The sequence below is a fragment of the Globicephala melas genome, chromosome 8, assembly GCF_963455315.2.
Source record: "Globicephala melas chromosome 8, mGloMel1.2, whole genome shotgun sequence".
Lineage (NCBI taxonomy): Eukaryota > Metazoa > Chordata > Mammalia > Artiodactyla > Delphinidae > Globicephala > Globicephala melas.
In genome coordinates, this window is record NC_083321.1 from 98,179,032 (window position 1) to 98,196,535 (window position 17,504).

Below are 17,504 nucleotides of genomic sequence, written 5' to 3' on the forward strand. Positions count from 1 at the left end.
GCTCTCATATATCTGCAATTCCCCGTTTATGACTATGTCGCCCCACTGGGCTGAGTTCTTAGATGGTGGAAACTGTGTTCCATATCAGTGGCACCTGAGAGCCTAGCACAGGGCCTGAACTACAGAAGGAGCCCCCCCTCCTCTAGTTGTTTTGTGAGTGAGGGTGCATGAATGATGTCGAAAATGTTATGGGACACACATGAGAGTCCCTGGAAGCTCCTGAAAGCTGCTGCCACTCTCCGTGAAACAGAAAGAGCTCAGAGAAGCTGCTCTGTAAATGCCAGCAGGGCCGAGCTTTCAGCTTTTGCGTCCTCGCTCTCTGTTTCTGTGTCTTCCTCTCTTCCTCCCTCTCCTCTTTCTTCTCCCCCGTCACCTTTCGTGACCTCAACTCTCCAGATCCCCTTGCTGCCTCGCTTCAGAAAAACCTCCCATATTCCACACCGACCTCGGAAGACAGCTGCCCATGTTCCCTTCTCAGTGTGGGCACAAAGGCAGCGGCTTTCTCCCCTGTGTCCCGTGGAAACAAAGTAGCCTTCAGTCTTATCACCAGCAGACTCTGGCCGAGGCTCCACACACAGTGATCCAACCACTGTCACTAACAAAATAAAGGTTGTCGGACTTCAGCATTCTTCCCCATTCTGGTCTATGTGTTGCCAAAGGAAATAAACTTATTTTCCCAGACTCTAGACAGTTAGGAAGCTCAGATAACCAGATTTTTTTTTTTTTTTTTTTTGGTACCGAATGCATTCTTCTTTGGGAAGAAGTCAAAACTGCTGAAAAGAGGAATTTAACTACAAAAGGCAACATATAGGGTGAGTTGTAGCCAATACACTCGCCACCCATAGCCTCAGGACAAATAAGGAGTTCACGCAACCAACCCCAAAGCAAGGAGAGGTCTCCACAACTACGAGAGTCTTCCGATTCGTTAGAAGGAACTAGTAACCCATGTACGACATCCATAGTAATTCTGGGTTATAAACAATAGACATTAACCCAAACGAACCATTTCTTAACAATTTGAATGGAGTGGGGGGGAGGGGGTGATAAATGTTCTAACCGAACTTTCCACTGTGGGATTTATCGTTTGGAATCCTGTAAATGAAGCCTTGCTTCAGCTTGATCCTCTCTTCTTGGTAACACAGAAGCCTTGATTTCAGAATAACTATGTGCCTCCTGATAATTGGAAAGCAAACAGTTTTTGGAATCCAAAATGTTGGGTCGGTGTCCTGGCTCAGCTATGTACTGAGAGGGTCATCTTGAGAAACTCACTTTATTTCTCTAGGCCTCAGTTTATTTACCTGTAAAGTGGCATAATGATGACATTTACTCTCAAAGAGTGATTTGAGAACGAGATAAGGTGTGTTAATATATTTTGTAAACTGTGCTTTGTACAAACGTTAGCAATAAATTCTACTGCCGTCATAATCCTACCCACATCGTTCTCTCTCAGGTACTACGAGTGAGCTAATAATACACAATTCATATTTCAAAACCCAACCACAAGTTCAAATCCATGCAGGGAAATCATTAAGCTACATACTTAGTGGGTGCACTTTATTGTATGTAAATTATGCCTTAATTTTAAAAACTGAAGGAAATGCTAATGCCTGCAAACAGTTTCACGCAACAGACCCTCTACTCAGAAGTCTACCCTGGGTGCCCATGCTTGGGGTTGTTCTGTAGGTAACTCTGCTCAGGATGAGGTCCTTTTGGTGAGTATTTCAGGTACTAAACTTCTAGGGCAGAGGTCTCTGGCCATCTACCCTGACCTTGAATGATGCTGCCTGGCTAACAGTGCCCCAGTGCAGACCCAGGATGGAGTCACTACTGCTCTCTTCACATTAGGCAGCCAGCCGTTCTGAATTCATAATCATATGCTACCTATTGCCATGAGGGCTCCGTGCCTGAAAAAAATCAGATGAGCGTGGTAACACCCATGTGTTCCGATCACAGCCACATCAGGCAGGACCAGCCGGAAAATTCTCAAAATTATAAAAAAAACAGAGAACGTTAATGGTATAAGGAAACACAGAGATCACCTGAGTCTAGCAATCTCGTTTCACAGAGAAAGAAACTGAGGCTCAGAATAGTAATGACTTGCCGAGAATAACCCAGTAAAATTGTGAAGAAGCTAGAGCTGTTGATTTCCCTTTCTATTCCTTGTAGGCACACCTGCATCTTTAGGACTTTGCGTATAATCCCTTTTTCCTGAATATACCAGACATTATACAAGGCACTGCAGAAGTTTCCAGGATTTCTAGTTATGATGGCTAAACTGAAATGTTATGACATCGGCCCTATTTTTCAGACAATTTCTCAACATAAAACCAATGGCAATTATTCAGCACTGACTACATTTAACTGAAGCATCTGAAGAGCTTAACTACATGAGCTGAAAAGGAGGGAGAGAGATTTTCCACTTCGAGAAGGTGTGATAGGACAGACTATGGAGTTAGGGGGTCTTGTCTTGGCCCTTCTACTAAGCTACCTGTTTAACTTTAGCCAAATCTCTCTGAACTTTGGTTCTTTCTTCATCATAAAAGAAGGGGTAGGTTTAGATCAAGGATTTACTTGGGTTCCAAGGAACGGTATCAGGAGGTCAATGAACCCCTAGAAGTTATAGGAAAATCTGATGTATATGTGTCTTTTTCTAAGAAGTGGATTCAGGGTTTTCACTGGATTCTCAGAGGGGTCTGGGATTCAAAATTTTAAGAACCACTGATTTAGATAGTGTCTTAGCCTTTCCCCATGTCTGCTAATCTTTGATTCTACCTTTTAAAAATGTCTGTCTAGTTCATCATCATTAGGTACATTTATGAAATATACTCATGTGTACTTTGCCCAGCTGAGCAAAAGATAAAAATTGAATGAGACAAGATATGAGCCTACCGGGAATGTATCTATATTATAACCATCACCGTTAATGTGGGAAGACGAGGGAGACCCGTCATTAAACCACAGGCCAGTGGACCAAGCATTCAAGCACTCCTCAAACTCATTTTTTTGGAAACAAAGCTCCTTCCCCATCCTGGCAAAAGTTTCCATGAATTCTATTGTTAATGTCTGGTACTAACGTACTTGATATATTAAGTTTGTATAACAAATGTATTATCTGGTCCTTGTCCATGTAATGTTCTATGTATAATTATTTTGAAAACAGTACTCATTGTGTTTGCATTAATGGACAAGGCAGCACAAAAGCCAACAGTTAAAACTGGGCTCCTCGCAATTGCGTTGTTCCACAGTCAAAGAGTAATAATACTCCAGATCTTTCACCTCTCTTGACCTTAAATGTTTCAAATATCCAATTATTTTAACAGATACTTCACAAGCTTTTAGTTTCTGCTAGGTACTAAAAGTGGTACCCAGATGAATGAGGCATGGACCTTACACTCTAACTGGAGTGTTAGGTAAGTATTCAGATCGCTGTAATACAAAGTAGCATAATAGAACGGCTACTGGGATTCAAAGGAAGGAAAAACGTATATTCTGCTGGTGAGATCATGGACAGGTGTATGGAGGAAGTGGTATTTGAAGTGAGACTTGGAGAGTGAACATGATTTTGATCTGGAGGGTCAACGATCTGTAAGGGTGGAGAGTAAGAGGGCATTTTTGGTGGAGGGATTATCATAAACAAAAACATAGAGCCAGAAAGAAGCATGGGGCATGGTTTGAGTACAGGAAGTAATCCAGGTTTCTTGGAGAGTTGTTGGGCGGTGAGTTGTGAATGATATTGTGTAAAATCTTTAATATGAGAATGAAGTGTATATACTTGACATTATAGGCAATGGAGACTACTAAAAGTTTATGGAAGAGCAGAGTAAGATCGTGGAATCAGAGAGAATGCGAATTCAAAATCCCTCCACCCCATTCTGCAGTCAAGGAACCCAGAGAGCTTGCCAGATCCCTAATCCAAACTCTTCGCCTTACACCGGCTGTTTCACGAGGTTGCTAGGGTAGCAGCATGTAGGGAGGGAAGAGAGAGCTTGGGCAGGGGACCACGTGGCAGCTACTACAGAAGTCCAGGAAGAAGTTCAGGTAGGATAATGAGACCTGAGCAACAGGGGAAGGGGAGAGGTGGTGGTCAGAGGAGCTGCTGGGGGAACCCATGAAGTCCCCCTTGTTTCTCCTCCGTGGGGCTCAGAGCATTCCTTTCCATTCACATCAGAAAGGCAGGACATTTGATTTCACTCACTGGTGGGTCCAGAACTCTTAGCCCTCCTGACTCCCCTTCAATACTGTGCTTTCTCTAGAAAAAAGAGGCCAGAAGTCACGCTAGCAGTGGCCAGAAGCCACGCGGGATCTGTTCCTTTCAGGGAGCAGGAGATGATTTTAGGATTCAGGCAACACTGAGGGCTTTCTTTCTGGCTTTCCTAAAGAGTGCCCGTCCAGGCATCCCAGGGCTCAAAACCACTTTGCAAATAAGGCTAATCCAGCCCACAAGAGTGGTTCCCCAGGGGCTGCTGACCCATGCAGGGATTTCAGTTCCTTCAGTGTTGCTCCCCTCAAATGCTGGTCTCTGGCTCTCCAACCTCATCTCAGGTTTTCTGCCCTGTCCCTTGTCCTGACCCTTCAACTCATCTCCTCTGTGACTTCTTACTTGAACAGTTTATTCAATTCAGAGCTGGGATGTCATATGTCATGACAAGGGCACTGATGTGGCAAAAGCTTAATAGTAGGTGAACATCCTATTATTAGGTGAATAGTAGATGAACATCCAGTTATGAAGAATTTCTAAGTCAGTGGTCCACTTTTTCTCTTCTACATGGCATTTGGTTTGTAACAATTTTATAAAGACAGAACCCTCCCAAAAAAGATATCATGAGAGACAATTTCTATGAGAAAGACATCAACCCAACAGATGATATTCTCACCAGAGGAATGATACACATAGTAGGCACTCAATAAAAAATGGCTAAGGAACCAATGACATCTTTTGATCCATGCCTTGGTCTGTTCCTCTTTCTCATGAACTAAGACGTTGACCATCATCAAAGCCAGCTGATTTCAACTGACCATGCGGGCCAAAGTCACTTTCCACCAGAAACTGTGCCCAAATGGGGCTGGTGTAGAGCAGGTGCTCAAACACTCTTAGCTTTTTTCCCTTTCCCAGGCTCCTCCCATGGGGCAGGATCTCGCTGATGTCTCCTGCTCCATGAATAGGACTGAACTGGATCTCAATGCAGAGAACATCTTTAAGAGTCCTTCTGTGGTGCCGGAAGCCTATAACACGGCGGTTTAGCAAGCAAACAACGTGCATTCAAATCCTATCTCTGCCAACGAGGAGCCTACGGCTTTGAGCGAGTTACCTGACCTCTTTACATCTTGTTTTCTTCACCTGTAAAATCGGGGTAATAATAGCGGGTGGCCAATAGGGTTGGCGTGAAGAATAAATGAGTCAACAAGATAACCCACATAACATGCTCAGCATAGTAAGTACTCAGTGAGTTCCAGCTGCTTTTAATAAGGCTGCTCTGCCGTTCGAGCCTACTGACATCGGGTGGTTGGTGGCTTAGGGGTAAGGCCAGCAGAAGTACCATCCAGATACGCCATGTGCTCAGGAGCGGCACTGCCATACTTGGCTGGTATTTACAAGAGCCTAGAAAATCGTGGCTCCTCACCTGCCCTACCTGAGCAACAGTTTAGGTTAATCCACCTCTTTTATTCCTCTAACCTGGGTGAAGAGTTATTGTTGGCCTGAGGCTGGCCTAGGCAGGCATGCATACGGCCTAGTTGGTTTGTAAGGTTTCAAAAAGAGAGACAGAGAGCTCTAGACATCTAATTCAGAGGGAGTTTTTAGTGCCTCTTCACTTTTGTTTGGGGACTTTTCCATCCATTAGGTCCCTGACAAACTCCTGGTGTTTAAGGCTGTCAGAGCCAGAAGGGACTTAGGAACCATCTCCTTTGCTTGTTTGGGAGCGAAGGGAGCTGAAGGCCTGGTAGTGGGTAAGTGGTCCAAGGTCACCCAGCGAGTCAGTTCGAAACTGGGACCAGTTCTCACCTGGTCTGGTCTCCAGGGCAGCGCTCACTTTACCACGCCTGCTGGCTCTTTGGTTTTCTGAACTCAGGCTCACATTTGGTCCTGGCTCTAGGTGTAGCCCTCGTTTCCCTGGTTCCTATCATGACTTTCCTTCAGCTCCCCAGTCAGCCTTCCCTGACCTGGTGCATCTCCCTCCTGTCAGCTCTTGCCCACACATCCTTGATGGGCACTGTCCTGCCCTGTCCTGTAAACTTGCCTGCTTCCAGCCCGGGTGAGTCTATGCCTTAGGGCCTCTGAGGCCTCAGAAGTCCCCAGAAGGGACACGCGGGGCAGCACTTCTCTTGGCCCCAGAGCCTGTTTCCCTCTATTCTCTCCTCCGCTCCATTTTTCTCTGTCTTGATCAGTCTCTCTCAGGCTTGCTGTTCTGCCTCACATCCCTCCTCCTCTTTCCTCTCTCCCTCCCAGCCCTTTCCCTTCCCCTCTTCGTCCCTCCCAGTCTGTCCGCACCTTCCTGGTCCTCCTGGGGCTCTGCCCTTTCCCCTCTCCTGCTTTCCTCTCCCCCTCTCTTCTCCCACTCCCTTTCGCTTACCCTCCAACACATCTGTTTCTAATCTGCGCCCTCCAGGCGCCTGTTTGAAACGAAAAAGCTCCCCCCACCCTCAGGAACCTGGCACAAAAATTCCTGAATAATACCTTCCCTCTCCCAATTCTCCAGTTTCCCCAGATATTCCTGAAACTAAACACCACCCCCAAAAGCACCCGCCACACCATGCGGTTCTCGGCCAAACTTAACCAGGAAACACCCCAACGCCCAAGGCTGCTCCAGGGCCCAGATGTGCGAGACGTTTTCGATGGCCGACTGGGCGGCCCTCCGCTGCCAGATGTGTTCCTCCCTGGCCGGGAGGCAGGGACACTGGCGTCCGGCTCACTCCGGGGGCCGCGGGGACAACCGTTCGGAGCCTGTATCGCGGCCCGGGTGCGGGACAGTGTGTGCCCGGGGCCACCCGCCCTCCCCAGGCACTCACCTAGCCCGAGCAGGACGAGGAGGATCATCCCGATGCCCCGGCGCGGGCTCCTCCCCGCTCAGTCGCTGCTTGGCTCCGGGGCGGGCGGGCTCAGCCGACGGACCTCGGGCGAGCTGGGCGCGGCGCCTCGGGGTGCGCGCGGGGCGGCTGCAGCCATGTGCCGGCGCGGGAGCGGCCCCACGCCTCGCGCCCCTCTCCGGGATCCCCGCAACGGGCGCAGAAGGGCTTCCAGCGCTCGCCCTGCCAGCTGGCACTCGGACGGGAGCGGGGACCCGGGTCAGCGAGGAAAAGGCGAGGCAGAAAGACCCTACCGCTTCGTGGAACACTTTTCCCTGTTTGGAAAGAAAAAGGAGTGAAGAAAGAGAGGGGGGGGAAAATAGAGTGAGCTGGAACCACATGGTTGCCTCCCACCGGCAGCCCCTCCCTCCCTCCCTTGCTCGCTCGCTCGCTCGCTCGCTGCTCCCTCCCTCCCAGCGCTCGGGGCGCGCAGGGCGCCGGCCGGGCAGCCGCGGGGGTCGGGCCCGCGGGGCTCCGCCGGCGGCGGGAGGGAGGAGAGGGGATGCGGCCGCTCGGAGGCCGGTGGTCGCGCCCGGCGCTCGGTGTGGGGTCGACCCTGTAGGAGAGAGCCGGGGACACTTGGCCACGAGCGAGGATGAGGCCTTGTCAGCCTCCTCGGTCTCCGTCCTCACTGCGTCCTTCTCTCCACTTCTCTCTCGCATCCTTTTCTCGCTCACACACACACTGCTTCCGCACAAATCTGCGCTTTCTCCTCTTCCATCTCCTCTCTCCATTTCTCTCGCGTTTGCATTCTCCTTGCCTCTCCTCTCTCACCTCCTCCCTCCTCTCCTTTCCTTCCTCATTCCTCTTTTCTCCTCTCCTCCTCCCTGTCTGCCACGTTTAGTCGGGGTGAAACTCCAGACCCACCGTGCAGACAGCCCAGCCTGAAAGTGACAGTGGACTGTCAAGCAACGGGTCTGGTCGGGCGCTCCTGACTCCACGGCCTGTTTGGGCTCCACAGCCTTTCCGTCGGCCTTTCGCCCTCGCTGTTTCTCCCTCGGCGGTAATCACAGCAGCCCCCGCTCGGATCCGGCCGAGCTAAGCGAGCCATCCCCCCGGGGGGAGTGAAGTTCACAACTCTGTGGAAAGGAGTCCGTTAGGAAGCCCTGGAGCTGACCTCCCTGCACGTGGCCCTGGACAAAACAGGCATCACCTCCTTTCAGAAAAGAAGGCAGAGGGCACGGATTCCCTCCTCCGTGCGAGGGACCCCGCCCAGGAGGCCCGCGGAGGGCTGCCCGCGAGCTCCCGGGCCGGCGCCTGGGGTTGTGTCTACCAGGACCCTGCTGCTCGGCGGTGGCGGGAGGGGACTAGAGAAGGAAAGGGCAGCGACGGCCACGCTCAGGTCTCAACTGTCCTGAGGCTCCGAGAAAGCCTGGACCTGCACTCTCTGGTGCCCGGGCTCTGGACGTCCCTGGAGCGGGGGCTGCTGCTTCAGCCAGACGGAGGCACGACCTGACCCGTGCCCGCGAGGGGAGCTGGGGCCAGCCTTCAGCGGCGGGGCAGGCTGCTCTATCACACTTTCAAGCCCGTTTGCCCAGTCCTCGCTCCAGGGGCCTTAGATGCCGGAGCTGTACGGTCCTTTCTAATTAGCTAGTCTTTTCCGGTGGAATGAAACCAACCCCATCTCATAAGTGAGGAAAGCACAGGCCTGGAGAGGTGACGGCGCTCTCACCAGGTCCTTCAGAAGGGTAACAAAAGCAAGGGCTGCTCTTGGGGCTTTGGGATCAGCTGTGAGAGTCGCTTGAGTAGAATTCGGGCATTTTTCCCCTCTCTCCTCGCCCCCCACCCCTTTTTCAATAGCTGTTTATTATGCATCTACTCTGTGCCAGATGCTTTTGTAGGTGTTGAGGACACAAAGTGAGTAGAACTTGGTTACTGACATTTCTTAAACATTTGGAACTAGGATATCTTGGCATCACCTATGGACCAGGAATTGTATTAATTATTTAATATTTATCGTTTTATTAATTCTTATGATAATGCTAAGGGATAGGCAGTTTTGATTCCATTTTAAAGATGAGGAAACTATAACCTAGAGAGGTTAAATATCATGCCCCAGATCACAAAATATTAAAACTCTTCTATTCCAATATTAATATTCTAATGTATTCGTATTAATATTAAAAATAAAACATTTTAAAAGTCTGACTACTTTTTTCCATTTTATACTTCTTGTGTAATAGGAGAAATAGAAATATTCATAACTATAATTCACATATGAATGTGCTGAAAAAATGTCAATTCTCTTAGGCTGAGGAAGGTAGGAGGGAAACTACAGAGAAAGTGACTTTTTGTCATTTCTGTCTTAAAATTTTATTTAATATTGATATATTTTCAGACTTAGAGAAAAGTTGCAAAAATAGTACAAAAAATCCTTGTATACACTTCACCCCAGATTTCTACTTTTTATTTCTTTCTAAAAGAGATATTTCTGTAAACGTTTTAAAGCCCCATCTCTACTCCTCCATCGCTGGTGGCCTTTCTCATGAACCTGGTGACACCATGTATTGAGTGAGGGCTGGTGTGCACATGAAGACAGATGTATGCAGGTGTAAACAGACATGTGTTTAAACCCACGTTGCTCAGGCTGAAGATAACAAGATAGCTTCAGCTCCAAGTTGTTAGTCAGTCACCAGCATAGGAAATGCCAATTTCATATGATTTTTGCTGAGATTGGGTCATAAACACTCAGTTTCCCCAGGTCTGAAGTCTTATAGCCAGTATATATTGGGCATAGACTCCTTGGGGAGAGTCCTTGGGTCTCTGGAGATGACTGTCCCTGAATCTGAAGCCCCCTTTCTGTTACTAGGCATCTGTGAGCCAGAAGAGTGCCCCAGAGCCCCTGGGGATGGCTCACAACTCAGAAACACATCGCCTACCTACGCTGTGTCCCACACTGATTGGGCTGGGATCCAAAAAGGTACCGGCAGTCTTTACCCTAAATGGACCTCTCAGTCCAGTGAGAGAGAAAACATCAACATTCGAAATCTTTCCACAACAAACACGAAAAGTTACATAATTAAGTGACAGAATAAATTATCCTGACAGTAAGAAACACTGGGAATTCCAGGAAGGGAGGGAGAACTGTAGGCTGGCGCGGCTGTGAAGGTTCTTTGGGAGAACACTTCTTGAGCCAGGCTTTGGGGCATGGAGAGAACTTCACTAGATGGGAGGACCTGGGGAGGACCACTGGAGGGGGGGCACTCCTGGACAAAGACATGGAGTTAGCAGTAGCTGTGGTGTATACAGGGGGTGTTGAATGGAATGAAATCCATGAAATGAAAAATTGGTGTTGGTGCAAAATGCCTTGTAACAGTTAGCCTGCAGCAAAATTGTGGAGAGTCCTGAATGTGAGGCAAAGGATTCTGGAACTTGTTCCACACCTTCTGCAGACCCACTGAAAAAATTTTCGCAAAATGGACCTTGATGAGAACCATACTTTAAGAGATATTAATTGGCAGTGCCCAGAGGTGACTGCAAGGGCTGGCCAAGGGTGGAGAGCTTTAGTACACTTTCTTACCCATCAAGCTCCCCGGCCCCATGCTTTAATAGAAACAATTACATTTCCTCAACATTTTGTAAAGTGATATGAATATGCAGCTTCGAGACAAGTCCCTGATCCTCCCCACTCTGTGTGGAGTCAGAGAGCCACCCTAAACCTCTTCTCTATAGGAATTCCAGAGCCACCACGGGGTATGCGTGAAGCATGGGAAGAAAAACCTGAAGCAGAGAAACTGGCTAGAACCTACTGTGTTAAATGGGGAGATGAGGTGCGGGCGGTAAATCAAACACAGAAGATATCTGGGAGAAAGTTAAACCAGGTTAAACATCCAGTGGTCACTGTGAGCGGAAGAGGGAGTGGAAGACAAGCGGCACCAAAGATAAGGATAAGTGATCTAATCTATTGTTATATATGCTAAGATTAAAGCTACAATTTATAGACCTTCTAGTATATTCCAGGGATTATAAGTGTCATCAACAAGCCTCACTATACAACATTACAATGAGGACACTAAGGTCCAGAGAGTAAATAAATTGCGTATCATTCCATGGTTAGTAAGTGATTGAGCCAAGATTTAAAGTTAGAAGATTGAAAGCCCTCACTGTCTTTTGACAGTAATGCTTCCTAGGAAGTCAAGTAAGTTAACTTGTCAGGAAGGGAAAGATCAATTTCATTTGAGACACGGTAACTCAGAGACGATGATAAACCACATCTATCCATTCTCCATCCATCCATCCATTCACTTTTTTATTTTTAGTTTGAATCAATAATTCAGTAAATCTTGGTTAAGTACCTATGAGGTGCCCAGCACTGGAAGTCAATGATGAACAAAGCAAAAGTTGTCCTTGCTCTCTAGAAGCGTATGGTGGGTTAAGGAAGATGGACAGCAAAGAAGCAATCACAAAGCAGAGTGAGAAATAGTCCGTAAGGGAAAGTGCAGAGTGCTACGGAGCTGACGGCAGGACCCTGTACTCAGCGCAGGGGACGTCAAGGAAGCTGCCCTGAGCAGGAGGGGAAGGAGATGTCTCATCTTACAGGACACCTGGGAACCACGGCCCACTTCTTTTCATCTCTTTGCATTCCGGTATCCACCTGTGCTCCATTCTCAGAGGAAGACACATTCCTGAGGGCATTCAGGACAAGAAGCTGTGGGATAATGGAAGGAGCTGTGGGCTGCGAGGCAGACAGTCTGGGTTCTGAGTGGCTTTGAATAGGTCACTTGACGTCACGGGGCCTTTTCCTCTTTTCCTGACGCTGTTATGAGGCAGAAATGAGATTCTGGTGAAGGTGCCTAGCACAGCGTGTAACATATAGGAGACTCAGTAAATACTTGTTCCAACTAAAACTTAAGTCCACAGGACTACTTCCCTGCAGTAAAAAAAGAGCCAACTTCTGTCTCATTTCCTTTTTCTATTAAAACAAGGTTATCTTTACATATTCTCTCATGTCCCACAAGGACGTCACTTCTCGCCTTGGCTGTTCAGCGCGCTGGTTCTGTGCATGGCTGGACAGTAAGAGGCTCCAGCCGGCTATCGGGGTCTTGACTGGACAACCCTTCCTGAGGCTGTGTCTGAGGAGCCCTGTGTGTTGATGGAGGCTAAGGAATGAGGGGTTCTCACCGAGGACGAGGAAGCAGCTGTTCTCCCCACCGACGGCCTGGGGGGTGGGTGGGGCAGAGGTGAGACCGGCTGGCCCTGCTCTACCCCAAACTGCGAGATGACAGTCCCCAGCTTTGATCTGTGTGGTCAGCTGAGGAGGCAGGGATTTGGTGGGGCTCAGGTTTCCTGTAGGACATTTGTCAGTGAAGAAGGGCCCTATGCTTCCCTCTGCCTGCCAGGACGCAGGATGCATAGGTCTGTCCTTCGACCCCAGTCCGCTTTTCAGGTGCCAGTGGGAGAGTCAAGAGGCGAGATGAAAAACAGAGAAGGTTTATGGAGCTGCTGAGCCTAAGTTACAGTCTGAGTTTCTGCTCTACACACCACCTTCTTCCCCGAGGTCAGCTAGGTCTGGGGTTTCCCAGCTCCTCCCCACATCCTACTTTCAATTCCTGCTAAAGTGATGCCCTCAGAGACGTAGTTCAAGCTTTGGAGAAAGACAGGCTGATTTTGAATTCGCGTGGCTCTCCTTGCCGTGTCTAACTTGGGCTCCCTCAGCCTCCGTTACTTCCGGTCATCTCTAAGAGTTCTCATGGGTTTTTGAGACGATTACCTGAAACTATATAGAGAAAGCACCTAGCACAGGCCCCCTGCTACTCAGCACACAGCAGCTCCCTCTGTTCCCCCTTAACTAATGCAACAGTGCATGCCTCCAGGATACCTTGTAACCAGGTCTGCAGAGGGTGCTTTCACCTCTCAGAGAAGGGGAGAGATAGCATCTCCTTCCTCTAAGGGTGAATTGAAGTCTGGTGACTTCCTTAGAAACACACAGCAAAAGGAGTAGCGAAAGTATCCCTGTGCCATCTCCCTTTCTCATTCCCCATCTCTAAGTTAAGATGAAAATCAGAAGGCTTTTCCTTGGCTAATAATACTCAGAATGCCCACAAGACAAGCTGTCCTAAGGAAGCCTGTGAGAGAGGAAGAAGATGAAGCACTAAATTTCAGATCATTTGATTGAAAAGACTATCAGAGGCATCTAACATCCTTATTTCACTGAAAACAACTCAAGCTCAGAGAGGAGCAACGACTTGCCTAAAGCCACACAGCCAGCTGGTGGCACAGAACTGATCAGAGCCTTAGTCTGATGCCTAGTTCAGTGCTCTTGCCACCACCTCCTACGGGCCTGCTCTGATCGCCAGCTAGGCAGGTGAGCAGACCCACGTCTGGCTTCATTCTGCAGCCGGACAGACCTAAGTGATTTTCCTGAGAATCCAGCAGCATGTTCTCCTCTGTAACACATAAGCACATGGCAGAGAACACAAACGGCCAAACCAGAAGACAGAAATCATTCCTATCTTCCCAGCTTGGGATCGGCCACTTGCTGTCCCCAGCTGCATGAGTTCTCCTGTGCTTTCCATTCATTCAGCCTTAACGAAGTGTTCCAGCCATGAGCCCCGCATTAGTTCCACCTCTGTGCAGCTGCTGTCTCCACTATCAAGCTGGATGGGTCTTAAGAGTTCCTTTTGGTCGAACTTCCTCACTTTGTTGACTGAGACCCAGCCAGGGAAGAGCTATCTCAGGGCCACACTCAAGTTAGAGGCAGAGCCAAGCTTGAGACCAGTTGCCTAGAGGCCAGCCCATTCTCTTTCCAGCAGGGTGGACGATTATCACAGAGAGTGGCTCTCCCTCTTCCTAAAAGGTTAAGAATGAGAACAGAAAACTACATGGTGTCTGCTGGCAGAAACAGGTGTGACAGGGCCCCAGGAAGAGCTGGGATTTTTTTTTTTTTTTCCTACTAATGGTTGAGGCCGTCAAGCCATTGAATAAAACTGAAGACAATATATCCAAAGCCTGAACATGCCACTGGTGTCCTGTGAGGAGCTCATATTTTTGTAGGCTGAGATACGGGGAGCTGTCAACAGCTGCTTGCAGCTGCTCAGTGACAAGGCTGGTGTCTGCAGTGGGCAGGCTGAGGAGCTGGCAGGGGACAAGAACCATCCCCCACCTTCCCGACCACAATACTTGCACAACTGCGTGACACAAACTCGGACCACTGTCTTGTGTTGTCTTGCATCTCCCCTGACTACACTGTCCCCAGGAGGCGGGGTGAGGTACAAGACAGCTATGGCCTGAAACCACTGTCTGAGAGGCAGTGGAGAGTGGTGGACAGAGCACGAAATGTGACATCAGGAGACCAGGACTGAGCACTTCCTGGCACTGTCATTTCCTGAGTTATCTTGAACAAATGATTTAATGTCTCTGAGTCTCAGTTTTTCATCTGAAGAAAATAGGGATGCTACAACATTGTAAATTTTTAAGCTCTTTCTGAATGTGAGGGAAGTATTGTTAGGAGTATAAATTGCAGGAATTGACACAACCTGATTAGAGCTGGTCATTCTTTTCTGTTCCCCCGTTTCTCAGTTGGAATAGAGAATCTATGAATCTAGGAGTGTTTATAGTGTGTACCCATGGTAGACACAGCACAGCATGCAGAAGAAACAGACCGGGCATAGGACTCAGGGTGGGGCCCTCCCCTCTGACTTCCCAGAAGATGTGTTAAACTCAAAGACAGGGCTGGCAGCCCCCGTTCACTGGCTGCCCAGCCCATTCCCTACACACCTCCACCGAGGAGGCTAAAATATTAAAGCACCTGCCCAGCGCCCCTTGCCCCAAGGAAGGTCAGGTGACACAGGTCTAGCCAATGAGTCAGGCATAAGAGAAGTTTGCTGGGGAGCTTTTGGTAAACATTTGCTTTATACGATGTGCAACCCAGAACTGGATTTTCCCCCTAAGGGGCATCTAGTTTAAAGAGGGATATGTAATTTGCTCTTACATATCTTACATATCTTACATTTATGGTAAGTAACCATAAACCTAAGATAAAGCATAGCCATTGGCCTAAGAAAGGCACAGGTGAAGTGCTATTGAATTTAAAATATCCCTTCCTAATACAGCGATCAGGGACTGCTTCATGGAGAAGGTGGCACTTGAGGCGGGCAGGGCTTGAACAACACGAGGACGGGACATTGAGAAATAGACCCCAGTCCCAACCTCACCAGCCCTGAGCTTCCCCACCATCCTGAGCCATGTTACAGGGAAGCCAACAGTTCCTTCTAGGTGAGGTAATTATAACTCTGGACATGATCAGATATAACTGCATCTTGTATACACAGAGCGTTTCCTCTAAAGTCCTTTAAAGATACAATCTAACTCATCCCTCTGACATGGGCAGGGGTGGATAAAGAATAAAGAAGGAAGCTCACAGACATGAAGTGACATCCTAGGATTCTAGAGTTGTTTGGGAAGAGAGCCTGCCAATCCCTTTGGCCATCCCATCCTTCTGGGAACTCTGCACCTTCACTTTCATCCATGTAGAGGCACACCCTTGCCTATGTGCGCACACACACATCCTCTAGTTATGCAGGGAGGTGCCTTTGTCTTATGTGCATCATAGAAAAAATTCTCACTCATAGTGAAGATATAGGAAATCTCTATGAGGAGGGTCAGTATTTCAGTTCATTACCCTTAAGAGCATGGATGTGCTCGTTATTCAAGCGCTTTCCCTGGTGTCCAGTGGAATCAATGCTTCTGTGAATGCCCCTGGCTGGGCTCGGGGCTGGCATGTCAAGTGGAAGCTAGCCTGGTTTCACTAGGACCATTCTTTAACTCCTCTGAATAAACTGCCCTGACAGCCACATGTTTAAAAATTATCCATCTACACACTCATTAAGATGACTAATATCAAAAAACCCAGAAAATACCAAGTGTTGGTAAAGACGTGGAGAGAGAAAAACCCTTGTGCACTATTGCTGAGAATGTAAAATGGTACAGCCACTATGGAAAACAATATGACGACTCCTCAAAAAATTAAACATGGAATTGCCATATGACCCAGCAATTCCACTTCTAGGTATATACTCAAAGGAACTGAAGGCAGGGACTCAAAGGGATATCTGTACACCCAGCATCATTTACAATAGCCAAAAGGTGGAAACAACACAAATGTCCATCCACAGATGAATAAATAAACAAAATATGACATATACTTACATGGAATATTATTTGGCCTTAAGATGGAAGGAAATTCTGACACGTGTTACAACATGGATAAACCTTGAAGACATTATGCTGAGTGACATAAACCAATCACAAAGGGATAAATACGGTTTGATTACACTTGCATGAAGTATATACAGACGTCAAAGTCACAGAGACTAAAAGTAACAGAATGGTGATTTCTGGGGGCAAGGGGGAATGAGGAGTTGGTGTTTGATGGATACAGAGTTTGTTTTGCGAGATGAAAAGAGTTCTAGAGATGGATGGAGGTGATGGTTGTACAACAATGTGAACGTACTTAATGCCACTGAACTGTACACTTCAAAATGGTTAAGTTGATAAATTTCATGTTGTGTGTATTTTACCACAATTAAAAAAATCATTCATCTACAACATCACTTACTTAAAAATAAATCTGGTCCTAAGCTGTCCAGCTCAAACGTGACCTAGTTTATCTTCTGGAGATCATCGTGGTCTAATTCAAAGAGCTACATCTCGAATCAGAAAACTTAGATTCAAATCTCAATTCTGCTGCTTGTTAGCTGTTTGACCTTATACTTACTGAGCCTCAATTTCCTTGTCTTTGGTCAAATATAATAACATCAGCTTTGACTCCTTCGCTGGGTAGATGTGAAGATGCAATGAGATAATTTATGTGAACGTGCTTAGCAAACCACAGAACACTAAACAAATAACAAAAGATTTTTTGAGAGAGCAATGAGGTTTTCTCTGGGACCTATTGTAATATTTTCCAACTTTTCTTGCCAAGAAGTTTCTTCAATCAGACCTAAATTCCTTCCAACAACAGCTTCGGCCAGGTTGGAAATAGCCTTTCCGTTAGGACATTTCCAAATTCCCGGTTTAGAGATCCTTCCATCTGGTAGGTGTCAAAGGGGACAGCAGGAACCACAAGCAGAACCACGTGGAACCACTAGCTCTTTGGGCCAAGGACAGAATTCTTCTTTAGGTCTGGTCTGGTTTGCAAATTCCTGGCTGTCATAGTAACCCCCAAAGTAAAGGAGGACTGTTCAGCGTCATCTTTGACTGCAGGCCGGGCTGGGAAATCACTCAGGTTGGCCCGAGTAAACAGTGTTCACTGCTAACCACTCTGTGCCTCTCTCTCTGGGTCCAGGGATGGGCGAGGCAGGGAGCTCGCCAACCTCAAGCCCTTTGGCTGCAGAGCTTCCTGCTGGTGTCCCGTTGGCGCTGCCAGGTCCAAAGTGGGGAGGGAGTTTCCAGAAGAGGGGAGGCCCCTGGGAAATGGAATGAACTCCACCATGGAAGCAAAA

General features: G+C 47.9%; 1 protein-coding gene across 3 annotated transcripts in view; it reads right to left on the bottom strand.

The window, feature by feature from the left end:
* Positions 1-17,504, bottom strand: part of CLMP (CXADR like membrane protein) — a 126,279-nt gene that overhangs the window by 84,802 nt on the left and 23,973 nt on the right. The window contains exons 1-2 of one of the 3 annotated variants that reach the window (XM_030839753.3): positions 7,930-8,439; positions 7,006-7,337 (exon numbers count right to left, since the gene is read on the bottom strand). In XM_030839753.3, coding sequence (XP_030695613.1) covers positions 7,006-7,033 — 28 coding nt within the window. In that variant the 5' untranslated portion in view covers positions 7,034-7,337; positions 7,930-8,439. Of the gene's footprint in view, positions 1-7,005; positions 7,338-7,694; positions 7,713-7,929; positions 8,440-17,504 lie in introns of those variants that run through there. The other 2 variants (XM_060304208.2, XM_060304209.2) reach the window with 2 other exon arrangements.